The sequence below is a fragment of the Falco peregrinus genome, chromosome 3, assembly GCF_023634155.1.
Source record: "Falco peregrinus isolate bFalPer1 chromosome 3, bFalPer1.pri, whole genome shotgun sequence".
NCBI lineage: Eukaryota > Metazoa > Chordata > Aves > Falconiformes > Falconidae > Falco > Falco peregrinus.
The window spans coordinates 15012087-15038601 of NC_073723.1; the positions used below are offsets into that span (position 1 = coordinate 15012087).

General features: G+C 46.9%; 1 protein-coding gene across 24 annotated transcripts in view; it reads left to right on the forward strand.

Moving 5' to 3' along the window:
* The window catches only part of SCRIB (scribble planar cell polarity protein), a 116208-nt gene that overhangs the window by 48825 nt on the left and 40868 nt on the right, over window positions 1-26515 (forward strand). For 19 of the 24 annotated variants that reach the window (XM_055799323.1, XM_055799322.1, XM_055799299.1 and 16 more), the window contains exons 18-27: window positions 476-553; window positions 3783-4097; window positions 4587-4667; window positions 10665-10922; window positions 11173-11283; window positions 14734-14910; window positions 15359-15475; window positions 18843-19031; window positions 19737-19856; window positions 20098-20154. In XM_055799323.1, coding sequence (XP_055655298.1) covers window positions 476-553; window positions 3783-4097; window positions 4587-4667; window positions 10665-10922; window positions 11173-11283; window positions 14734-14910; window positions 15359-15475; window positions 18843-19031; window positions 19737-19856; window positions 20098-20154 — 1503 coding nt within the window. The remainder of the gene's footprint in view (window positions 1-475; window positions 554-3782; window positions 4098-4586; window positions 4668-10664; window positions 10923-11172; window positions 11284-14733; window positions 14911-15358; window positions 15476-18842; window positions 19032-19736; window positions 19857-20097; window positions 20155-26515) is intronic. The other 5 variants (XM_055799307.1, XM_055799310.1, XM_055799316.1 and 2 more) reach the window with 1 other exon arrangement.

Here is a 26515-nt window from a genome sequence, read left to right on the forward strand (position 1 = left end):
GGCTGGTTTGGGCTTGCAGAGCAAGGTGGGAGCAGCCCGAAGCAGGAAGCTGGCAGGGCTGAGCAGGCTCTTGCCTCTGGAGCACAACTGACCGCAGAGAGCAGCAATGAGAGCAGCTGTTTCTTCCCCATCTGTGTCCTGATGCGCAGGGCTCACAAGGCAAAGAGTATGGGGTTGTTTTCCACGCGTGCCGTGGCATCAGCTGTGTTACGCTCTCGTCCCCCTGGAAAAAGATTGAAGTGTCATTCCCTTTTCCCCTTTCGCACCTGTGAGGTAGCCCTGCCGTGGGATATCTTTCCCCTGTCTACCAGCTCCTGAATGGGGTGATGTGGCTGTCCTGTGCCCACATCCAGGGTACGGGATTAGCCAGGGACTTCCCCTTTCCCTTAAGCTGAATGGGGTGGAGTGGTCTCTTTACTCTTTAGAGGGTTGAGGAACGGGCTCCACCTCTTCTAACGAGTAGTTTTGTTTCCAGGGCATCTTTATTTCCCGCGTGTCAGAAGAGGGTCCTGCAGCTCGTGCAGGGGTTCGTGTTGGGGACAAGCTTCTGGAGGTAAGAACCTAGCAACTGTGAAGAAGTAAATGCTTCTAATGACTTGAGAGTGGAGGGAGAGTATGGTTTGGTATTTATTTGTATTGTGCTAGTGTGTAGGCCAAATTAAACTCCAGGAGCCATACAAAAGCAAACCAAAATTCCCTTGACTGATAGAGTTTAATTAATGTTAATGTTTAATTAATATTACTGTTAATCTTTTGCTGCTTTAGAAGGACAGAAATTGCTCCTGTGTTCACTGTCCCTCAACTCTGAAGCGTTCTGTAACCCAGGTGGGAAGAAGCACGCAGCAGTGTGTGCCCATGTCCGCAACAGGCTGAGCAGCCAGTCTCTACACATCTGCTTTCCCTCTGTGGGGCAAAAGTGGACCTTGTAAGATAACTTCTTAACCAGGGAGCCAGCCATATGCCATACTTGCCTGTCCTCAAATTATTTAAAAATGTGATGAATCATACAGGATTGAGGTGTACTTGAGGAAGGGCCTGCAGGAAAGCTGGCGAGGGACTTTGTACAAGGGCTTGTAGTGATAGGACAAGGGGGAATGGCTTTAAACTAAAATATGGCAGAATTAGGTTAGATATTACAAAGAAATTCTTTACTGTGAGGGTGGCGAGGTGCTGGCAGAGGCTGCCCAGAGCAGCTGTGGGTGCCCCATCCCTGGGAGCTCAAGGCCAGGCTGGACGGGGCTGGGAGCAATCTGGTCTGCTGGGAGGTGTCCCTGCCCGTGGCCAGGGGTGGGACTGGATGATCTTTAAGGTCCCTTCCAACCCAAACCATTCTGTGAAGGATTGATGGCATTATGGAGGGAACAGGTGTCACTACAGTGCTGGACAGAGATCAAAGGAATAAGTGGTCTGTGTTTGTGTGATCTGATGTGGTGTCTCGGTATCTCATGCACTCCTACTCTCTGCAGCCTACATATTGGCTATGGAGGCCAAAGCATTTGCCTAAGTAGATGTTCCAGTCTTTCTCACCACTTACTTGGCTGCCATTGACCGTGGCAGAAGTCAAATAAAGTCCTATGCGATTCTGTAATTAGATGGTTTTGTATTGCCTTATTGAGAAAAAACTTGATTCTGGAGTTTCAGAAGTTACCTAGTTCACTTCTGCAATTATCATAGGATTGTCTTGATTTTTAAGTTTAAGTCCAAAATGGAATATGCACTTCATCTAGCCTGGTCTCTTGTATGTTTTAGGGTCTTAAGTGTCACTGAGCATCCTTGAGCTGCACGTGTGATACTGCATTTTGCTGCAGAATGACTTCCATAAGGGAGTCAGCTCTTGAAGATTGAAAGATGGACAATTATTTCCTTTCCCAGCAGTTAAATTTATGGCACCCTACTGTTTCATGTGAAGTGGATCCTTCTTCAGTTACAGCTTTGGGAAAACACTAATGTTTTTTCACTTCCCATGATGCCCATTTATCTGTGCCTCTTGCAAAAGTGATGAACCCTCGCAACATAACTCAAACACATTTGTCATATTCCTTCTGAAAGACGGTGTTATGTCCACAAGTAAGGCATGGCTGAGGCACATCAGACTCGGGTTCTGTTCTCATTGGCTCTAATTTGTGAGGAATACCTCTTTACCCCTAGAGCAGGGATATGGAGCTTTGCTCAGTAATGAAGGCCATGATGGGAAGAAACCCTAAATGCCGTGAAGCGGAGGAAATATATTTGAATATCTAGTTTTCAGGCAGAGCGGCAGGCAGATCTTTCCTGTAAGTGTGTGTTAATATGAAATGAAGTAGCTGCTATGGAAAGAAGACTCTTCGTCTTCATGGGCCCCCACTTTGCATTTTCTCAGTCTTGTGATGAAGGAATTTTTTACTGAAATCAGGGAAGCAAGAGTGGAGGGAATCAGGTTGCTTCCCTGAGAGCTGCAGAACCTGGTGTCCTCCCTGCAAGTACTTCACTAGTTTTGCATGGAGGGGGAGGAAATAATAGAATCGTAGAATCATTCCATTGAAAAGACCTTTCAGATCATTGAGTCCAGCTGTTAACCTAGCACTGCCAAGCCCACCACTAAACCATGTCTCCAGGTGCCACATACATGTGTTTTAAAACTGAACCCAGGATTCTAGGTGTGGCCTCACCAGTGCCGAGTACAGGGGGACAACTGCTTCCCTAGTCCTGCTGGCCACGCTATTTCTGATACAAGCCAGGATGCTGTTGGCCGCCTGGGCACACTGCTGGCTATATTCAGCTGGCCACAGACCAGCCCCCCCAGGCCCTTTCCCACTGTCCAGCTTCCCAGCCGCTCTTCTCACAGCCTGTAGCGCTGCCTGGGGCTGCTGTGACCCACGGGCAGGACTCGGCATTTAGCCCGGTTGAACCTCATACAGCTGGCCTCAACCCATCGGTCCGACCTGCCCAGATCCTTCTGTAGAGCCTTCCTGCCCTCCAGCACATCAGTGCTCCCACCCAGCTTGGTGTCATCTGCAAACTGCCTGAGGGTGCACTCGATCCCCTTGTCCAGATCATCGATAAAAGATACTGAACAGAACCGGCCCCAGCACGGAGCCCTGGGGAACGCCACGTGTGACCAGCCGCCAGCGGGATGTCACTCCATTCCCCACCACCTCTGGGCCTGGCCACCCAGCCAGCTTCTAACCCAGTGCAGAGCACACCTGGCCCAGCCACGAGCAGCCAGTTTCTCCAGGAGATGCTGTGGGAGATGGTGTCAAAGGCTCTACTGAAGTCTAGGTGGACAACATCCACAGCCTTTCCCTCATCCACTAAGCGGGTCACCTTGTCATAGAGGGAGATGAGGTCAGTCAAGCAGGCCCTGCCTTTCATAACCCCATGCTGGCTGGGCCTGGTCCCCTGGTTGTTCTGTACATGATGCGTGATGGCCCTCAAGATGATCTGCTCCATAGCCTTCCCCAGCACCGAGGTCAGGCTGACAGGCCTGCGTGTGTCAGTGTATGAGGAGGTAGATGTCCTTATTGAAGGGAAACAGGAGCTCACTGGTGGGGTAGAACTCCTCTGAAATGAGCCTTTACTGTGCTTGGCAGAGGCTGCCCTGGCCTGGGAGCCTCCTGTGCTGTGTGAGTGCAGGGAAACTCCCTTGCAGGCAGCAGGTGAGATCTGGGTACCCCTGTGGGAACAAGGTGTCAACCCAGCTCTCTAGGGGATGAGCTGTGCTTCCTTTGGGCTGGAGCCATCTGTGCAGCTGTTTGAAAGAAGTCCGCATGGAGGTAAGCGTGCCTGGTTCTGTCTGTCCCCAGGTGAACGGCGTGTCCTTGCACTCTGCTGAGCATCACGTGGCGGTGGAAGCTCTGCGTGGATCGGGAAGCTCCGTCTCCATGACAGTTCTGCGGGAGCGGATGGTGGAACCAGAGAATGCCATCACTGTCACACCGCTGCGCCCTGAGGATGACTACAGCCCTCGTGAAAGGCGAGGTGGTCTACGCTTCCCAGAGCGACCCGAGGGGGCACCTCCTACAGAGAGATACTCCACCTGTCTCATGCGCAATGAGAAGGGTCTGGGCTTCAGCATTGCTGGTGGCAAAGGCTCGACACCCTACCGGGCTGGTGACACGGTCAGTAACAATTCCATGGGAAGGAAGATGCTTAATCCCCATGTTTCAGAACTACTTGGGGAGCAGCACGGGGGTCTTCCTTACCCATGGGCATGCATCATGGCAGCATGGCCTTGGGCTGGTGGGCCAGGCGGGCTCTGAGCACCAGAATCTGCTCTTAAATTGGGGAAGAAGAGAAGTTTAGAGGGAGGTGGAGCTGGGGCTCACAGTCCCTGCTAGTGACATTTAATCTTGCTACTGTCCTCTTGACACATATTCTGGGCTCCCAGCCACATGAAGGCTTTGCTGCAGCTGGAGGTTTTGCAGGTGGCTGTAGGAGCAGAAGAGGGGTTGTGTGGAGTGAGAAACGAATGGGAAGTGCCAGGGCAGGGGAGGGGTCTGTGAAGGGGGAAGGGCTGAGACCTGCCTGGTGTCCGGGAACTATTCTGGAAAGCCAAGGCCTGGTGAGGGGAAGCCCAGGCTGCTCTGACTCTTCTGCCTGTGTTTCAGGGGATTTTTATCTCACGGATTGCAGAGGGTGGTGCAGCCCATCGGGACGGGATCCTGCACGTAGGAGATCGGGTCATCTCGGTGAGTGTGGGTGTGCAGGGAAGAGGGTCTGACTCAGCTCCCTGCCCTTCCTTGTTCAGGGACTGCTTTTCTGTCATTGAAGGTGGATTTTGGGGGTCCTTCTTTCGGTTCCTGGGCCTTCTGGGAGAGCATTTAATCTTGGTAGTTCTACCCCTGCCCGTGACTTGTAGTGGGTGCGGTTAATGCAGTTAATGCCTCCCCTTTCCACAAGTGCTGCGTGTGAGTGCTTCCCCACAGGAATGGCATGTGGCAGTCCAGGCTGTGCTGGAGGGGGATGATAAGACGGCACTGCCTTAGCCTGGTGTCCCTCCAGGGCCTCGTAGGACAGCCTTGGTGGCCTTTGCCACAGCACAGTGTGTGGGGAGGGAACCCCTTTGGGGCACAGCTGACGGGCTCTCCGTGGAGAGCAGGGTGGCAGGGGTCAGCATAGGCTGAAGCGGAGGGAGGCTGCCTGAGGGTGGTGTGGAGCTGGGCAGGGTGTACTGCAGTGCTTCCCCCTGCTTTCATTTGAAACTCCGACCCCGGGTTCCTTTCCTGTTTGTGTCGGTGGTATGGATCTCACTGTTGCCTCTAACCCCAAGTCTCTCTGCCTAATGCATCACATGCTCCCCCTCCTGCGGGGAGAGTCTGCTGAGTCTCCTGACCCTCTTCCCAAGCTCGCATGCTGCCTCCAAGTGAAAGCTCCTGCATCCTGGTGCTGGTGGTGGGTTTCTGATCCAGCTGTTGTGGTAAGAGCACGTGTTACCACAGAGCTGGCGTGAGTAAACACTGATACAGCCTTGTCAGTGCTGGCTTCTGTCTGCTCTATCCCTAGGCTGGGGGCTGTGTTGTATTTGCTCTGGCACAAAATTTTAGTGGAGCTCTAGCCCAGGTCTGACATTCGTATCTTGGCAGGAGACTTGAACTGGTACAGCATCTCTCCCTCGTTGCTGGTGCTCCCCTCTCCTCCCAAAATCAAGCCCTGACCCTGATTGTTGCCAGGCAACCTAAATTATTCTGGTTTTATTCATCTTTTGATGCTCCACTGGTACAGAGGCATGACTGAGAGGCATAATTGCGGGCACACAGCTTATCATGTATTGATTTTCTCTACCTGTGGCAAGAAGGAGACATGAGATCTCAGAAATAGAGTCAGGTCAAATCTGTCCCCACCCCACATTAGCAGCTCTATTTATATCCGTGGGCAGCTTCATAGGAAAAGCAGATCTAATTCTCTACTAATAGCTTGCAGTGTCTTCAGACTGCAGTGTATGGGCTCAGGGCTTACAGAACTCAGGGCCTATGTCAGATGATAATGTGGACGAAGGCCTTGCTGTCGTCAGTGCAATGATGAGTGCAGTGTTCCTGCATAGGTAGGAAGTAGGTCGGTGCTCTCAAGCATGGTCCTCTGCTCTCGAGGTTGTTACCCGCGCTGAAGTGTGTGTTAGTCATAAAAGGTTTGGTGCTGATCATCACTTGCAGCTCAAATCTTGTGCTCAGTTATGCTGAAAGCAGGAACAAATTACTGTCTTCTAGGAGAACACTTACCTAGTCTGGACTATTTATGTAACTTCTGTGCCTTCCTGCGAGTTGCCTGGCTGTCGCCTCTCCAACAGCCATGCCTTCTGGCAGCAGTTGCCATCCTGCCTTTCCTGCTTGTGGAGTTCGCTGCTAAGTATGATATCCACACAGTGGTAGTGTTACATCCTGAAGCCTCTCGTATCTTCTTGGTGATATTTATCCTTGAGAATATCTGCGTGCTGTAAAAGATGTGTGAGCAGTGGTGTGAGTTCTGCTGTATCTCTGGCAAAAGCTGGTGCTAGATTGGAGCTGTGGGGCTGCCTTGGCTCAGTGATACTGGTTGTTGAGAGAGTGTCTGTTCACTCCAAAGCAGTGCCCGCAGAGCAACCTGTAAATTTCCTCTTTACCGCAACTCTTTTGAAGCAGCGGTTGCCCATTTTTATGGGAAAGTTTTTCAGGATGTGGTGTTTCCTGGAATGGGCAGGTTGCGTGTGTTCCCCTGTAATCTGCATGGGGAAAGCAGGAGGGCCCTTGTTGGGACACAGAGGTGGTTTCATAGGTCCAGCAGGCAGAAGCCCATTTCCAGAAACATAGTCTCCTAGTCATGCCTCAGTTCTCGCTTTGCCAAAGAATTTTTGTTTTCTTAGGAAAAGAAATACAGCACAGCTTCATACTCTTCCCTTGTACTCTAAATCGTCCTGGACTTCCCTGCAGGGGGAGGACTGGGATAGCTCCTTTTACTTTCTTAAGGGAGCTTTGAGTACATGGACTGAAGAGCCCAGCCGAGATCTCTCTCCAAAGTTAACACCCCACAAAACTCACCAGTGATTGTCTACTAACTCTCCAGCTTTCCCCATATTGTAGTGTATCTTGAGAGTCATCACAGGCGTCGTGAGAGTGATTTTGGTAGTGGAAAATACAGAGCAGGCAACTGCAGGGTGGGGGAGCGTTGGAGAGTTCAAATCGTGGGATGGGGTTCTAGTAGGGAGGGTGCAGGACTGGGAGCAGTGGCTAAGGGCCGCTAGTTTTTTTGGGATAGGACTGGGAGTAGACTGCAGAAAACTCATTCTGGGCGAGGTTTGTAGTACAGTACTGTAGTACAGTAGAGGCTACAGTAGTAGCACCAGGCGACACGTCGGGTCCTAATGACAGCAGTCTGATCACTAAGAAATTTGCCGGAGTAATACAGCTCCCTGGCACACAGAAAAATGTGTGGCTCTGGGAGAGGTTAGATGACACTTGTGCCCTTCCTCTGGGCACTTTGATAGCTGCTGCACTGGCTGGCCTTGTTCTTTTGCTAAGCAGAGACATAGCAATAAAGGCCACTGAAAGCTGTCCAAAAGCTGGGAAGGCATCATGATTGCCAGGTAATGGAGAAGTTAATGAGTAAAATGCCATCAAAGGCTGTTATATATCATGTACCTCTCACTTGGGGAGTTCCTGTGTCCCTGCTCACTAGTCCAGGGAAGTACCACTGTATACTTTCGGTATACATCTTGGCAGTGGCAGAAAAATAAGAGGGGAATGCGTGAAGTCAAGAGTGCATGCTGCTCCACCAGGTCTGTCTGTGGAATATGTTGGGCCTTGATCTGGTGATAAAAACCGAAGGGCCACGCCTCTTCCGCATGTCATCTTTGTTAAAAATTGGTATATCTGGCAGATGGGAGGACCCAAGGGGATCCTCCCTTCCCAGTCCACTGGACACAAGGCTGCTGCTTTTCCCCATTCCCAGGTTCCAGCCATCAGGAAGGCTAAGTGCAGATTCCACTTAACTGGCTGGCCACAGGTTTACACAGGCAAGAAGGGGTCAGTACCTTTACAGCTGCGTGCATAAACACAAACAGTCCTCATAGGGCATGAACAATGCAGCCAGTTTAACTCTGTTCTTACCCTCTGGCTAATGAGATTTAAGGTTTGCTAGTGGAACATGCACATACACTCCCTCACTCAGCTCACATAAATATTCGTGTTTGCAGGTCTCTTCAGTCTCTGGCCCAAGCGGCAAGTTCTTCAAGGCTCTTTGGTGAGACCAGGAGCCTTTTATCTGGTTTCTGGGCCAGCTGTTGGGTCTTTGCGTGTTTTGGATTCCTATTTGCTGGCTGGTCTGACTTGAATTTTGCTAGTAGATCTTGCACGCTTACCCAGAATACAGAGGAAACTCACCCAGTTAATACAAACAGAGTTTGGTAAAAAGATAGAGCAGGTGGTACTCTTTTTTTTTTTTTTTTTTTTGCATCCTTTTTTTTGGTAAAAAGGTGGTGAACTGGCACAGGGCTTGGCCAGACAAGCACACTGACCAGCAGCCTGCTTGCCTGTTATCAGCCTCTTTTTACTTTCCACCCTCTCCATTTCCCCATGCTTGTTCCTCCTCTCTCCTTATCCACTGCCCTTTCCCACCCGTGATCCTTTAATAAGTTTTGCACATTCCCACAGTGCCCCTTAAAACTTCCTGTAGCAAGTTTGCTCTTTCCTTTGAGAGCTGTTCTGATAACCCACGATAATCTTGATTTCTTCTGCAAATTGATTACCAAGTTTTTGGTTGCATTTCTTTAATTGTTACCATTTCAATGATTCCTTTAATGATCCATCTATGAGTGTCTTGAGTCTTGTCTCTGTTATCTGCATTTAATTAAGGTTTGTGCACCTGTGTGTTTAATTCATTATCTTTCTTGCTTATTGCCTTGTCTTTTATGCTCAGCAGCCATTACCCAGCTACCTTTACATCCTTCCTCTTCCTGCATGCATGTGCAGGCTGGCATGCCTTCGCAGCCTTCTGTTTGTTCTCTATGGTTGGTGCCAAAGGTGTCCCTTTGGGGACAATACTTTGAGTAGAGAGGATGCTGCAGGGCCGAGAGTTTGCTGTTTGTGTCCAGCACAGGACAGGGCTGTCTTGCCTGTCGTCTTCCATGTCATACGGAGCACAGCACACTTGGCTCTGGATGGGATGGGGCAGGTTGGGTGAGGGTGATGGTGGTGTTTATGGAGGTTCTGGACGAAGTCTTGACAAACTGTGTGCAGTCAGCTTTGTCCAGAAACTGCTTTCTTGGAAGGTACTGGGAAGTACTATATTATTTCAAGGAATCAGCCAGTGAGGAATTGGGCTACACAATTCAGTTGCTGTTACAAAGTCATGTTATTATTTTGTAAGCTGATCAAACTCCGTCTTAACAGCTGTTCTTTTCATGTCCTCATTGTTAATTTTGGAAAGCTTTTCCAGAACCTAAGAACTAGAAACTTTTTCATTTTCAGCTTCAGCTTTTTCATGGCAAGTGTCATCCTTTTGGCAGTGTTCTTCTAGCTTAGCTCTCCTCTCAGTATTCCATCCCTCATACATTAATGGAGAACAGTCACATCTTTTCTGGTCCTTTGAGTTTCTAGGCAAGCTGTTTTAAATCTTTAATTTTGTAGGAAAGGCTCTCTGTTTCCCTGCCTGTCATAGCAGCTTTTTTTCTGCGCATCTTGTTAACTTATGTTAGATAATTTTTGTGTATGTGAAGGATGAGAATAGTGTAGTTTTTCAGATGAGTTCTCCTCAATGCTTTGTACGAATGACATTGTTTCTTCCCTGTGCGTACTAGAAGTGCCTCTTTGTCTGAAGCATTATATCTTTCACTGATTCCACAAGACAACTGTAGTTGTATTCTTGAGATTAATTTGGCATAGCATATTGGATGTTTTCTTGTCCAAAAGAATTCTAGCTTTCTTTTTGTGTCAGTCAGTCAGTCACTGTGGACTAACAGTCTCTTTCTCAGTGCTTCCAAGTCTTTTTATACCTGGCATACACTTTTTATGGCTTAAAACTGACATCTTCCCTAGACTGCTGTAACCTTGCCCAGCATGGGTGGACAGTAACCCTGTGGCCGGTGACAGGTCCTGTTACACATCAGGTCATGCTCTTCAGTGCCTGTGTCTGGGCTTTGAGAGTGATTGATAAGGGCAAATGGCCTAGTGCAAAGGCAGCTGGTGCTATGACACATTTATGTGCCATGGCATCACTTCTGGCAATCACTGTGTTGTCGTCTTCCCATATTGGATCTGTTCCTGTAGTGCAACCTCTTGGGCTTCTTTTGTCGTGACCCAGTAGGAAAGCTGGAATGCAAAGCCCAGAAGGAATGGCAGGTACTTTCCTGGTAATGCGTGAGCCGCAGTATTGTCTGGGCAATAGCTAGGTTTGTAGTGCTCCAGGAGGTGGGGCATCGTACTTAGCTTTCATGGTCCCCTGGAATGTTGCTGATGCTGTTAGGGCTTGGAGGTATACAGAAAAGGTGCGAAAGGGGCTGGTAAGTCTAGGAAGAAGATATTCTGGTCACGTGGGAATGAACAGGTTCAGTGTCCCTTTGCCAGATAGGAAGGACTGAGAATTGCTTTGGGGAACAGACTTTCGAGGCGGGGCAGTGTTCCAGCAGAATGGGGTCCCTTAGAGTGCTTGGCTAAGTGCTTAAAATGACAGGGTGTACTCGGGTGATGGTCTGACGCTGAGTTTGCGGGTTGTTCTAGATCAATGGGGTAGACATGACAGAAGCCAGGCATGATCAGGCAGTAGCGCTGCTTACCGCATCCTCCCCCACCATCGTGCTGCTGGTAGAGAGAGAGGGTGTAGAGCAGCTCAGCGAGGGAGACTCGCCAGGCGTGCCACGAGTGCGCATGCACTCCCCACCACCGCCTCCCAGCCATGGGGAGAGCCCACCAGAGGAGACACCTTCGCTGCAAAGGAACCATCTGTCTAAAGGCCTGGAGGATCAGTATCCCATTGAGGTGAGTCTGTCTGTCGGAATATGGGGTAGTGTCATCTTGGGTGGTTTTCATTTGAAAAATTGCTAGTCTGATGAGGGCTGTTCCACTGTGTTAACTGTGGTGTTGAGAAGTAATGGGGAATCCCCTTGTTCTGTGGGTGCTTACCTTGTGCTCACTCAAGTAAAACATCCCTCACTCCATGTTTTTCAGTGTTTGTAGTCCTTATGTGGTATCCCTTATTCCCTTTGACTCTGCTTCTTGTTCCCTCAAGGAAATTCACCTTGTAAAAGCAGGTGGTCCCCTGGGACTCAGCATCGTAGGAGGCAGTGACCATTCAAGCCATCCATTTGGGATTCATGAACCAGGTGTCTTCATTTCAAAGGTAGAGTCCTGTGTGAGCAGCCTAGCAGTGGACACTCCTGAGCTGTTTAATTATTGGGGTTAAGATGAAAGATTTTGATGCAAGAGTCTAAGAAGTACAGAATAAATTAAAGAGAAAAGAAAAAGGGATGGGAGAAGGATGCGTACATATGTAAAGAGTTAGCCTATACTAGACATACTGCTGCTGTTGTAGAAACGTAAATGGCACATAAAAGCCTGCAAACCTGTCTAATTCATGCTGAACTGTTTGGGGAGAGTTAGCTTTTGAAATTGCTGAGCTTATGTTAGCTTTTAATGAATCCTGGAAAGACGCAGGCATTTTGGAAAACCAGTCATGACTCTGAAAGTGTTAGTGTGATGAGTGTGTTACTGCAAGGAAAAACAGACACACTCTTCTGCATTCAGGCCAGTGTCCTGTGGGCCACTGCCCTCTTTCCAGTAGTGGCATTAGCTGACGCTATTTAGAGACAGCACAAAAACCAGCCACTTGCTGCAGGTCATTCCCTTTGTAGTCCCACACATCCACACTTACTGGATTAGGGGTGAGAGAGAGGACATCCCTGCCTAGCTCTTTCTGCATCCACACGTCTCTTGTCCCTTGGGCATACTGAATCTGTCTCTTCCAACACTTATGCCTGCAAGTCCCAGAACATCATTACCTGTCACCTGAAGAAGCACTCTTTGATCTGCTCTAAACCAGTGTCCCACTGGTTACACTGTGGGACATGCTCCTCCATTCTGGTATTGTCAGTTTGGTAAACAGAAGTCCTGTATTCAGCTTACTCACCACCTTCAGTGTTGTAAACCTCACTCATTCTCCTTCCTCAGCTTTCTCTCCAAACTTGAGAGTTGTGGCCTTTGTTTCCCCTTGCAAGGTGCTGCTTCATCCCCTCATTGTTGCCTTTCTCCAGACCTCCTCTAATCCAGCTACGTCCTTCTCAAGATGTAGCATCACAGGATCATTCAAGTTGGAAGGGACCTGCAGAGGTTATTTGATCTCACTGAAAGCATGGGGCCAGCCTGTATCAGCTTGTTGAGAGCCTTGTCTAGTCAAGTTCTGAGTATCTTCAGAGATGGAGATCTCACAGCCTCTCTGGACTTCTCTTCCACTGTTTAACTACTATTATGGTGTATGTTTTTTTCCTAATATCTAGACAGAATTTTCCTTGTTCCAACCTGGATCCAGTGCCTCTCTCCCTATACCACTGTGTGCCTTTGAGAAGAGCCTGGCATCTGTTTTCTCTGTACCGTTGTGTTAGGTAGTTGAAGACAACGGCAACATCCCCTTTAGCTTCCCATTCTCAACAATGAAAACCCCCAGGTCTCTGCCTCTCTTTGTACAATGTATTCTCAACACCCCTGTTCATGTTCTTGGCCCTCTGCTCCACTCATTCCACTTTATCAGTGTCTGCCTTGTGCTCTAGATGCAACACCACAAGCACTCATCAGTGAAGAATGATCATTTCCCTTGGCTGGCTACACCCTCCACTGCTGCAAGGGTTGCAAGGGCATACTGCTGCCTTAGCTGCCTTTCAGAGCATACTGGATCCAAGCCTCTGGCTAGCAACAAGCCTCTGAAACAGCATGTCTTGTTTGACAGATGTGTGCCTCTGTCCCTTGCAGAAGCGGTTTGCAGTAGGTTTAACCTGATGCTTCCTGTTGGTGCCGACGTGTTCATTCTGGGATTGCTTCAGTGCCTCCTTTTGTGTGGTTTGTTTCTCCTCATCTGCTACAAGGCACTATACCTTGTAAAATTTCAGGTGCGTGACCGTAGTGAGAAGGACTCTTCACTGTGTTGCCAGCAGACTCAAGCTCCCAGCCTTCTCCAGCTTGGGAGCCTCTGCTGTTTGTTTAAGCATAGCCTGTAGCTGACCCTTCTTCTGTACAACATTGGATTGGGACTGTTCTCTCTGCAGTGTTTCTGCAAAGAGCCTGTTGCTCTCCTGTTCATTTTCACTGATGCTATGCAGTATGCTCACCTCATCCTGTAGCTTCTTCACCTGCTAGCTTGGCACCATGATCAGAGCCCACCTTCCACTGGTGAGAGCACCACCAGCCCCAGGGAGAGGTCCCAGGCACTCCCTACAGCCCAAGACCCTGAAAGCTTTATCCTTCCTTGTGGAAGTGCCAGGGATAGCGCCAAGGATACTCTGACTGGTGTTGGAGACCTTACCCTGTGGCCTGTCACCATCATCCTTGCATAGTCCTCGGTGCAGTTTCTGGGTCCCCATCTGCTCTGCCTTTTTTGGAACAGAGAACTGAACAGTCCTGGAGATGTACGTGATTCTGTCTGTCTTCATCTCAGTACCCTTTCTGATGATGCCCAAAGTTTTGTTGGCTTTTTTTTGTCTCTTCCTGCATGCAGAGCCCATAATTTCAGAGAACATGTGAGTGTCTCTAGGAACTTGCCTGAGTTACTGTTTCTGAGTTCAGTGTTGTGTGTGCATGGTTCAAGGTGTTTTTCCATAGACTCGTCTGTGCTGAAGCTCATGTCTTTTTAATGCGTTTTCTTCACCCCTTTTGAAGTTCCCCACCACCAGGGTGGTGTCTGGCTGCTCAAACCAGCACAATATCATCTGCAGATTTGGAGATTTCACTGTTCACTACCTTTTTCAGGTTACAAGTGGATGTGCTGAATAACACCAGTCCTGTACCAACCCCTCAGGCACCCTACCAGTGAATCTTCTGTGTCCTGAGCAGCAGCTGTCCAGCCCTGCCCTTTGTTTCCTCTCCTTTAACCAGCTTTCATTAAAGTGGCCTTTCCTCCCGTCTAGTGGACACAGCTTCTCTGATAGACTTTGCATCAGACCTTGTCAAGAACCATTCGGAAGTGGAGAAGTTACATCTACCAGATTGCTTCCTTCATGTGTTCATTGTTTCTCTCGCAGTGCTTCAGCAGGTCAATGAGGCAGGATTTGCTTATCCGCATGCTCACAGATCTTTGCCTTTGTTCACTCTATTGTTTTACCAGGAATAGAAGTTAGGTTTCTTGGTTAGTAACTCTGTAGCTCTCAAGATCTCCTCTAGAGCACTTCTTGAGGACTGGAGGTGTACTCACACTGTCAGTGCTGGTACAGTGGCTGTTTGTAATGGTAGATGATGCACTTCCAGCAACAGCCCTGCAGTTTAACATTTGAGTTTCTCACAGTTCTTGTGAGAAAGCTGTCTTCTGGTTACAGTCACAGGCTAAGTCATGGGAAAGCTGACACGGGAGTGGTTCGGATGAAAATGATAATATGAGGATATAAGAGTATATCGAATGGCACTTTAAAGCAAATCTTACTTCATTCTTTGCCAGGGTTCACAGATAACGTTACCTCTTGGGTTGCGGAGAAAGAAGTCAAAACAGGCCTCAGAGGATGTTGGAGGATAGCCTAGGGACACAATCGGTGTCTCTCCAAGGAGAGAGGGAATTTCCTTCTCTAGTTGTAATATTAATGATCCTTTGCAGGTCATTCCCCGTGGACTGGCATCTCGCAGTGGGCTCCGTGTAGGGGACAGGATCCTGGAGGTAAATAGTATTGACCTGCGCCATGCTACCCACCAGGAAGCAGTGAATGCCCTGCTCTCTAACACCCAGGAGCTGACTATGTTAGTAAGGCGAGATCCGCCACCACCTGGCATGCAGGTAGGTTCTGAGTAAGAGAACGGGGTGGGGAATCACACTTCTCTTTATAGAAGGATCACTTTTCAAGGCAATTCCTTACCTGGTTGGAAGTCCGGAACTAGAGTGCAAATTAACCTTCTGGTTGAAATTTCCTTCCCTTTGGGCAGAATCCAAATATATATCTCTTGTAAGTATCTATCCAGTTGAGGACTGTGGAGGGCCTCTTGGCATGCCCATGGTGATACTGTGATCAGAGAATTATCAGTTTTCATGAAGACCAGACCTGAACAGGGGACAGAAATACAGAAAAGGGCAGAAGACTCATCAAAAGTCTGTGTCAAATGGGTGAAAGGCCTAATTCGGGTCCTTTTCAGGGTATTTAGAATATGGCCAGCTACTAGGAGTGTTTCTTCAACAGCTCCTGTCTGAACATGACCCAGAAACAAGGAGACCTTTTCTGTGTTTACAGGAAATATGCATTGAAAAGGCTCCAGGAGAAAAGCTGGGCATCAGCATCCGGGGTGGAGCAAAAGGTCATGCTGGAAACCCATTTGATCCCACTGATGAAGGCATCTTCATTTCTAAGGTACCAGACCACTAACTCTGCAGCTTGGTTGCATGCAAGGACTGCTGGGGAAAAGGGTGATCCCTGTGGAATTTGTCTGATACGCTGTCTCCACTTTTCACTGGGTACATCAATTCTCCTCCATCCACTGAAGGAGGCACATCTGTTTCCTTTCATATTTCTTCCTCTGCAACAGCCGCATTTCTTCTTTCATTTCCTAGGTTTGCTTTTATTTTGCCTTGTGCTTCTTGCCTTTTTTTGTATAACATGAACCCATGCATCTTTCCTCTTCTCCTTCATTCCTGTTGCTTCCCCCAGATGCTTGTGGCCTTCCTGCCCACTCAAGCATGCATGCTCTTCTCTCCTTCCATCAAAAACATTATGAATTGCTCCCCTTTCCTCCTGTGCCATGCAACGTGTATGTAATTTTGTTCTCTTTCCTTTGCAAATGACTGCTTGCGGGCATATGTATTTGTCATGTCACTTTTCCCCAAGAAGTAATGCATATTTTCTTTTCAACAATATACTGTGTATAAGCTTATGCTCCTTAGTGAAACATTTTGTCTCTTCTTTCTTGTTAGCAACAGAGCATAGTGATAAATGGTGTAATTTTTGGTCTTCATGCTGACCAAAGGGGCTTTGGATGTTCACGTTAGTGTCACTGGCTCCCTTTTCAGCTAGTATGGTAGGGCAGAAACTCTGCTCTAGCTCTAGAGGTCTTAATAATACTTGCTGGATGGTGGGCACTCCATAGTTGCCAGTTGCAGTAACCATTCCTAATAATGGGCTACTTCCAAAGGAAGGGAGTGGTCAGCAATTGTTATTACAAGTTATTACTTGATATGACTTCTTTACCTGAGTTTTAAAGTTAAAAGAGTAAAATCAGTCTATCAAAGTAATAGCTGGACGTTCAACTGCAATACTTCTAATAGCAGTAAAACAAAATCTAAGATTATTGTAACTTACTTTTTTAAAAAGTAACTTTAATTATTGTAACTGATTATTTTTAATGATTAAGGTAGGGGGTTTTTATCTTCTTCAGTGTTACAGTGTTTAGGGGTTTGGAAGGCTTACAGTTCAGCCCTGTTGCAGGATTCGTTTACCCCTTTCCCTCCTGCCTTTTTTTAAAAAATAGTAGTTATTTTAACCTGTGGAGAACCAAAGCACTGAACTTTTCTGCTGTTCCTTCAACTGTGTTACTTCAGCTTGATCTCTCTTATCTGTCCTAACCAGAGTGTCTTTCCTGCTTCTGTTATTTTGTCTGTATATTCCCAATAACTGAGAGATAAGGTAGTGCTTTTTCTTCTCCCTCCTCTTTGGATGTCTGATTGCTACCTTCTTTCTCCTTAGTTTTTCTTAATTTGCATTTCCATTGAGTCCCTTAATTGTAGTTTTTTAAAAAAATTGTAATCGAGTTCTTCCTTTTTAAAACCTTCTTGATGAAATGTTACAAGTTGAATACCGTGGGAAGTATAAATTATATCTACAATTTGAAATTAATGATCTGTCTCAACGGGGATAGCTCAGTGCCCCTCAGTGACATATCAATAATATAGATGACAGTTGGCGTTAAGGACATTTTTCTACATTAACTTCACCTCCTCCCATTATTTCTGGGTGTTCTACTGTCACACTTATGCACTTGCTCTCCCTGGAAAAGAAATTGTGAGTACTCGGTCTTTTTCCATTCGGCTGCATGTGCCCACTTTTGTGCATGCACACGCGCTCACACACACTTAAATGTTTTCCTTTACAGGCCTGAAGAAATTCTGTGTAGGCATGCATGGCTGCTTTACCTCCCCCCAAATATAAAAAAATAAATATAAATGCATGCAGCATTTTTTCTTCTATTTACAGGTACTTTATTAAACATGTATCTGTTTTTTCTCTAAAACAGCTCTCATAAATCCAACAAACACCTATGCCTTTCGTTTGTTTTGGGTTTTTTTGCCTCTCTGATCCCAGTAATATGTGGTGTGCAGTAGTCCTTTCTTTTTTTCTTTCCTCTGATGTTACCTGTGCCTCCATCGTCCCTTGACAACCAGTCATGCATGTCCTTGCATTTCCCACACCCAGCAACCACCTTTGTGCACCATTGTGTGCTCCTTATTCTCTTGTCATAGATTGACAGGCTTTGCTTGAGATCCCTGACATCGACATTCTTTCTGCAAAGCCGTTGTGTAGCACTGGTCATAATTCTCTTTGTAAAGCTTAGTTATATTGGTTCTTTGGCTTTAAGAGTGGGCCTTTGAACTGAAGCCGTTCATTTGTCTGTGGTGTTCCCAGCGAGGTTGTTACAAATACCAAATGTATTTAGGTCCTAGCTTGACTGTGTGTACGTCCCCTGTTGTTTCAGGCTTCTTGTTTTCCCATTAGAAAAAGTAATGTCCATTTGGTGATTCTGTTCCTTTCGCTAAGGCACTTTGAGTTGTATCCTGTATTTCTGTCTGGTTCCCGATAGTAACTTCTATCACTATTGTTCAATTTTTTTCTCACTTCCCCAGCTTGCGTATTTCTCCCGAGCCTCATGTTTGCATGTGTTTGGGTTTGGGGATTTTTTTTTTTCCTTTTCTTTCACTTTGTACCCGCAGCAAGTCCTGCAGTCTCTTTTTCCCACTCTGGAGTGGGAAAAAAATATGAATAGAACTCCTTGCCTTTATTGCCTTTGTTCTGGTGGCAAAGCATGCACTTTCATTCTCTCCTCAAACGTACATGGATGCTTGCACTCTGTAAGACAAACTCTGGCTTTCATGTGCCTTATCAATATGCTGCATGTAGTTGCTTCCCCTCGTAGCAGCTTGTGTACATCAGGCAAGTATGAGTTCTTGTGACTTGCTGAGGAAAGAAAATAGGAGTTAAACATTATTTCTGCGAAAGAGAGGATGGAAAATGGCAGACAGGCGTCATTTGTTATGCCTGTCTCTACCCCAAAGACAGGGAAAAAGTCTTTATGCCTCATTTATCTTAATCCACAAAAATTATCCCTATGCTTGCATTTTCTGTGTTTCCCAACAAAAAATTATTACACTTTCCTTTCTGTGAAGATAAATCATAGATGCAAGAGCTTTCTTTCTCACCTGCTTCATTGATAAAACAAAAGCAGTTTCTTTCCTTGGGACGACACATTTCAAATACAGATTCTTTATATCTCCCATAAGATATTTCTTCTGTACCTGTTTCCTCTACCAAATTGTACATGTTCTTCCTTTCCTTTCTGTAACTACATGTAAATACTTCCAGATGCCTTCCCTGACGTGTAGCTGCAGCCTTTTCTCCCTGTTTCCTTCGTATGCTGTCCTCTCTCATTACTTCTTCCTGATGGTCCCCATGCTCTCTGATCTTCTCTTACCTCCTTAGGTGATATCTTGATTCCCCCCATTTGTTACAGGTGAGCTCCTCAGGGGCTGCGGCCCGAGATGGCCGTCTGAAGGTGGGAATGCGGATCCTGGAGGTGAATCACCAGAGTTTGCTGGGAATGACGCATACAGAAGCAGTACAGATACTCCGAAGTGTGGGTGATGCGCTCCTTGTGCTAGTGTGTGATGGCTTTGATCCCAAGGCTGCAGCTGCGATTGAGGTGAGAACTGAAGTGCAGGGTGCCCTCACAGTGACCAGTACCACAAAGATCCCGCTTCTTTCTTCACAGAAGGTCGCTAGATTATTCCAATCTTTTGCTGTAGAATTTTTTTTTTTTTTTGAGGTCCCAGATTTCAGAGTCTGGTCTCCCGCTGTATGAGCTGGAGGTGGTTGCCAGTTCATAAAAGCAAGTCGCTAAAGACTGTCTCTTTTCTGCTGTTTTCAGAACTGTTTCACAACATCACTGCACTGGTTAGAAATGTAGCTTTTCAAATTTTCAGGCTAATTTTCTCCAGGCTATTTATGTGTATATTTTCTTGTGCCAATGTTACATTTAAAGTAAATTGTCTTTTTATTGGTATTTGCCTTTCCCCACAAGCAAACACTTACCCATAGCAGTCCTGTGCTTTCTCAGCCTTTTTTCTTCAAGGCTTAGCAAGTAAGCTTTTTTATTCTCCACAAGAATATGTACCCGATCCTTTGTCAGCTTATCCCCTCTCTGTACCAATTGCAGTTTAAACTCATCTTCCTTAGATCTCAAGTGCCTTGGATAATTGACAGCTGAAACAAGGTTTCAGGTTGTGAAAGAGTTCTGACTTGCCTAGGATCATCTTGGTACTCCGTATCTGGGAGACCGGGAATATGGAATTTTTTGTATGACACACTGTAGGCTTCCACCATGTATTACTGCCTTTTTGCTTTGCAGATGTCCCCAGGAATTATTGCAAACCCTTTTGCTGCTGGTATTGGGCGCAAGAATAGCCTGGAAAGTATCTCTTCCATTGATCGGGATTTAAGCCCTGAAGAACTGGAGATCCTACAGAAGGTGGGTATGCTGGGAGAATGTTATGGAGTGGAAAAAGTTTCTGAAAATCTCTTGTGTCTCCCTTGGTGCATGGAATCTGCAGAATTATGGGTAGTGGACTTCCTTTTTATGGGATCAGCAGGTCCCAGCACTTTTATCAGGAGTGCGCTAGGATGGGACTGTGAAATCTTCATGAGGTTACAGGTGCTCCGAGTGGGGAGAGAGCACTGAGTGAAGTGGCTCTAACTTTGGTCTCTCCTAGGAGATGGAAATGGTGAGAGAAGCAACTCAGTGGGAAAGAGAAGAAATGGAGAAAGTGGTGAGAGATTTTTCATGTAGCAGAATCTGTTCTTGACAGTGGTTCTGCCAAGCCTGTGAGCCTTAAGGAGAATGCCACAAATTATCTCTACCCAGCTGTTAATGCCATGGGGGGCTTTGGGCCTTCTCTCTTCATAGCACACCATTCAGTGATGCTAGCTGCTTTTTGGCTTTGCCATACCTTCCTATGTACCTTTTTGGTGGTACTCTTCTGTTATTTACAGAGTTCGTCTTTCTCTTACCTGCTGGTACCTCCTGGCCAAGCTGAAACTTTGAGAAAAATGGCTTATTACCTTGAAAGTCCCACATTTAATCAGTTCTCTCTATAGAGCACTCCATGACCTGACAGAGCTTTTATGAGCAAAGATGAGAACACACTGCTCAGAGCTGCCCTGAATTGAAGAAGTGGCAATGTTCATCAATTGCAAGTTTGTGCTCCTCAGTTCAGATGATGTTTTTCCTGATGCGGTATAAGAACTTAGTATTTCTGCCCACTGTTTCAGCCTTTCACAGAAAAAGATTAGCAGAGTCGAGCCCCTCGAGGACTTGGGTTTTCTAGTTGTCCCACTTAAAACTGTAATTTATGCAGTCAAACTCTTTCGGAAGATGAGGGAAAACAGAATTCTTCAGTATTGTCAGTTAGGAGTCTGCTCTCCCGGCAGATAACTACTATGTGCACATTTTGAGGGTGTTTCTTCAGGTTTCCAATTTAGATATACCTAATATTTCTCTAGGTTCTTTCTGTAGTTGGAAACACAGCTTTTTTTTTACATTTGCTACCCCACAAGAGTGTTAGATGTGTTGGCAATTCTGGATGGAGGTGATCTTTATAATTTAGTTAACGCTTGAGATTTTGCTTGTTTTGGGAAAAACAATTAAGGTTTTAGATGGGCAGTGAACAAGAAGATGGCTGTATGACCTTTAAGGCATGCGATGGGAGGGAGGGGAGAGGGAGAAGACCAGCATGGCTGAACAGAGTGATTTGACTGGGACTCAGGGGAAAAAGAAGAATTTACCACCTTTGGAAGAGCCTCTGGAGGACTATAAGGATGTCGCAAATTTATGCAGGGCGAAGATTAGAGAGGCGAAAGCCCAGCTAGAACTCTGGCTGCCCACTGCTGTAAAAGATAACAAAAAAATGTTTTTACAAATGTTTTTACAAATGCATTAGGAACAAAAGGAGGGCCAAGGAGAATCTCCATCTTTTATTGGATGCAGCAGGGAACATTGCCACCAAGGATGAGGAAAAGGCTGAGGTACTTCATGCTTTCTTTGCATCAGTCTTTAATAGGAAGACCAGCTTCTTTCTGGGTACTCAGCCCCCTGAGCTGGAGAACAGGGACAAGGAGGAGAAGAATGAAGTCCCCACAGTCCAGTAGGAAACAGTGACCTGCAGCTCCACTTAGACACTCACAAATCTATGCAGCTGGATAGGATCTGCCCAAGGGCACTGAGGGAGCTGGCAGAGGAGCTTGCCCAGCCGCTCTGCACCATTTAGCAGCAGTCCTGGCAAACCGGAGAGGTCCCAGAACACTGGAGGTTAGCCAGTGTGGTGCCCATCTACAAAAAGGGCTGGAAGGAGATCAGGGGAACTGCAGGCCTGTCAGCCTGACCTCGGTGCTGGGGAAGGCTATGGAGCAGATCATCTTGAGGGCCATCACGCATCATGTACAGAACAACCAGGGGACCAGGCCCAGCCAGCATGGGGTTATGAAAGGCAGGGCCTGCTTGACTGACCTCATCTCCCTCTATGACAAGGTGACCCGCTTAGTGGATGAGGGAAAGGCTGTGGATGTTGTCCACCTAGACTTCAGTAGAGCCTTTGACACCATCTCCCACACCATCTCCTGGAGAAACTGGCTGCTCGTGGCTGGGCCAGGTGTGATCTGCACTGGGTTAGAAGCTGGCTGGGTGGCCAGGCCCAAAGGTGGTGGGGAATGGAGTGACATCCCGCTGGCGGCTGGTCACACGTGGCGTTCCCCAGGGCTCCGTGCTGGGGCCGGTTCTGTTCAGTATCTTTTATCGATGATCTGGACAAGGGGATCGAGTGCACCCTCAGGCAGTTTGCAGATGACACCAAGCTGGGTGGGAGCACTGATGTGCTGGAGGGCAGGAAGGCTCTACAGAAGGATCTGGGCAGGTCGGACCGATGGGTTGAGGCCAGCTGTATGAGGTTCAACCGGGCTAAATGCCGAGTCCTGCCCGTGGGTCACAGCAGCCCCAGGCAGCGCTACAGGCTGTGAGAAGAGTGGCTGGGAAGCTGGACAGTGGGAAAGGGCCTGGGGGGGCTGGTCTGTGGCCAGCTGAATATAGCCAGCAGTGTGTCCAGGCGGCCAACAGCATCCTGGCTTGTATCAGAAATAGCGTGGCCAGCAGGACTAGGGAAGCAGTTGTCCCCCTGTACTCGGCACTGGTGAGGCCACACCTAGAATCCTGGGTTCAGTTTTAGACCCCTTAGTGCAAGTCAGACATTGAGGTGCTGGAGTGTGTTCAGAGATGGGCGACAGAGCTGGGGAAGGGGCTGGAGCACAGGTCCTAAGAGGAGCAGCTAAGGGAACTGGGGGTGCTCAGCCTGGAGAGGCGGCGGCTCAGGGGAGACCTTATCGCTCCCTACAACAACCTGCAGGAAGGTTGTAGCAAGGTGGGGTTGGTCTCTTCTTCCCAAGTAACAAGCAATAGGACAAGAGGCAATGGCCTCCAGTTGCGCCAGGGGAGGTTTAGATTGGATTTCAAGAAAAATTTCTTCACCAAAAGGGTTGTCAAGCACTGGAACAGGCTGCCCGGGGAGGTGGTTGAGTCATCATCCGAGGAGCTATTTAAAAGATGAGTAGATAGGGCACTTGGAGACATGGTTCAGTGTTGGACTGTGCAGTGCTGGGTTAATGGTTGGACTTGATCTGAAAGGTCTTTTCCAACCTAAATGACTCTATGATACATGTACTCACTAAACATACATATATTATATAATCCTACTCTGCCTTCTGTCACTGATTGCAGTGGGCTATGCAGAACATGATTCTATGAAACACTGGGGTGGAGAGACGAAAGGGGTTTGATGTGTTGCACACTCCCTTTGGAAGCTTTGCTTTAGCTTTGCTGGCCTACAGCTTAGGTTGATACTTGCATGTGCAGGAAAAAAGGCAAGGAATTTCTGTCCTAAGTATCTCAAGGTGTTCTGATATTGTTTGAGATCTACAATTAGATGGAAATTCTTGCAGTGGAATGACCTTCAGAATAATTTTCAACCTGGTCTAGTGGAAGGTGTCCCTGCTCATTGCAGGGGCGTTGAACTAAATGACCGTTCAAGGTTCCTTCTAACCCAAACTATTCTATTCCTGTGAACAATTCAAGTAGGAACGGACCTCTACAGGTCGCTTGGTTCAGCTCATAGGAGAGCCAATTTAGATCAGATTTAGTTTTTTTCTGTAAAATGTCTTGTTCCTTGCCTAGGAAAGAACTGAAAGTGGTTTGTTGTGGTTTCAGGAAACCTGATTTGGTGGTGTTACTGTTACAGCAAAGGGTATTCCTACTGCTTTTGTATTGGTAGTGTATGAATGTGGATAGTCTCTGGAGTTCAGGTACTGTGAGTCATCATCAGCATTTCTAACACCTGGATAAACCAAGAACAAGTAATTGTAGAATCATAGAATGGTTTGTGTTGGAAGGGGCTGTGAAAGATCATCTCATTCCAACCTCCTGCCATGGGCAGGGACACCTCCCACCAGACCAGGCTGCTCCGAGCCCCATCCAGCCTGGCCTTGAGCACTGCCAGGGATGGGACATCCACAGCTGCTCTGGGCAACCTGTTCTGGTGTCTCACCACCCTCACAGTAAAGAAGTTCTTTGTGATATCTAATCTAAACCTATCCTCTTTCAGCTTAAAAACATCACCCCTTGTCCTATCACTGCATGCCCTCATATAAAGTCCCTCTCCAGCTTTCTTGTAGCCCCCCTTTAGGTACTGGGAGGTGCTGTAAGGTCCCTCAAGCCTTCTCTTCTCCAGGCTGAACAACCCCAACTCTCTCAGCCTGTCCCCATAGGAGAGGTGCTCCAGCTCCCTGAACTTCTTCGTGGCCTCCTGTGGATTTGCTCCAACAGGTCCATGTCAGTCTTATGCTGGGGGCCACAGAGCTGGATGCAGCGCTCCAGGTGGGGTCTCACCAGAGCAGAGTAGAGGGAGAGGATCACCTTCCTCGACTTGCTGGCCTTCAAACCATGCTGCTCTGTCTAAGCAGATTGCATTAGTTCAGTCTTAGGTAGATAAAGCCTTTTCTAAAATTGATGCTGAGATTATTTAAAAATACCCCAGAGACTTTGTCAAAAAAAAAAAAAAACAAAAAAAAAACCAGAAAAACCTTTATGATTGTTGATTTAGTCTTGGCCATATCTCATTTTAAAAAGTGCTGATGGTATTATGGTAGCTTTTTAGGAAAACTTCAACTTGAAATTTCATTAAAACAGTTAATTTAAAAGAAGAAAACTAAGCAATAACTAGTCATTCAGCCATCAGCAACATTTCAAAACAAAGGTGGGTACATTCTAACAAATGTCATTAGTCTTCTTGGAGGCTGAACAATACACAGTAATTGTGGTTCGTCTTTCTTGGATGTTTTACATATGACAGATTTTTTTAAATCAATGTTCTGAGGTTGCAGTGATGTGTATTTAAGGACTTCTAAGGTCTTTATTTCTATATATTGCCCTCTGTCTCACTATAGTGTGGCTTAGTATAATTACAATGTTGTCTGTCCCAACCTCTGAAGAGCCAAGAACTCTGCCTGTAGCCTGGTGATAAGCAGAGACCAAGACTCCCCTCCAGAATTGCCTGTGCCTTTGAAAGTTCTCACATTTTTTGATGCCAGTTTGTTGGGCTACTAGGAGGAGGGTAGCAGTGGATACTACAGACTCCTCTGACTTACTGGGATTCCTGAGAGCCTGAGTCTCAAAAGCAAAGACATGTTTTTCTGCTGTTGCCTTTCAGTGTGACCTTGAAACTGGGTTTCTGTTTCTAATACTGGTTTTGATGATTAATTTTACACTAGTGATGGAGCCGGCACTCTGTGGTAGCCACTGTGATGCTGTAGAAAGTTGCCACCTCAGTGCCAGAGCCTTCAGTGTTTCATGTTCAGTTTTGCACAAGAGTGATAGAGATCAAACGTGTCTCATTACAGTAAAGTTGTGAACTGAAGAAATGGGAAGAATTTTGGCTTTGCTATACTCGCCCCTTAGTCCTGTAGAGGTTTTCATATACCACTGTTGCAGTCACTGCATACATCTTTCAAGTTCAGTTCTTTGTTAATTCAGTTTCCCATAGAAATATTAGTAACTGCAAATCTCCATGGGCTGTTCCATGGTGCATTTTCTTTGTCTCAACTCTGTAGCTGTAGTTATTTTTCTAGTCTTAATTCAGAGGTTCCCCAGGCTCCCCAGATGTTGTCAGAAATGAACTTTGAACATTCCACACCTCCATCTGGGCTGGCTGGTGCTCTTGTCTCTTCAGTTTGAGACCTCAGGGAAGGATCATGTACAAGATTAGTGTCAGCTTGAACACTCACCTTACAGATAACACTTAAGCATAACCAGATTCAGAATAGACTTTAGCTTAAATATCCCTAAATATCTCTTTGGGTCTTGAGATCCTCCAGAGCATTAAGTGTCTTCTCATGTTGCTCATTATTGTCTGGAGATAGGGGTGTGTGATGTGGGACATTGATTTTTTTGCTAGTGGTAATGCACAGAAGCTTTGGAAGAGAAAGGACCTAGGTGCTTATCAGAACTTTGAGTTAGCTCCCTCTGTATTTCTCAGATGCCTTCCACCTCCCATCCTTCCAGCCTTGGGACTACTGGACCATCTGGTTGCTGCTGTTTGGGAGGAGCAGTCAGGAGGGTTGCAACGTGCAATAGAACAAAAGAATGATGCTGCTTTTGTCCAGAGCCCTCACTCTGCAGCATAGGTGCTGTGCAAAAAGTCACAAAAGTACAAATGCACAGAAATCATTCTTTTAAGACAAGTAACGTGTTATTACCTTCCTCTTGCAGCTTGGAAGCAAGCCCATAGCTGGGGCTTGTGAGATTAGTCACTGGTCAACTCTTACAACATTCCTGTGCTGTGCTGAATGACTGAGAGCTGACCTGCTGATTTTAAGCCCTGCCTTATGCTTGTACAGTTTCTGTCTTGATATATAGTCTTTTGGCTGCGACGCTGTTAACAAGCATGTGATTTTTTTAGGTCTTTTTCCTTAGTGACAGCTAGGCCTGGGCTCTGTAGATATGTTTTTCCATTCCCTTCCAGCCTCTCCAGCCTGTCCTCTGTCAAGATGTCTCTTCTAGCAATAAGCAATCTTTTGCCTTCCCTTGGTGAT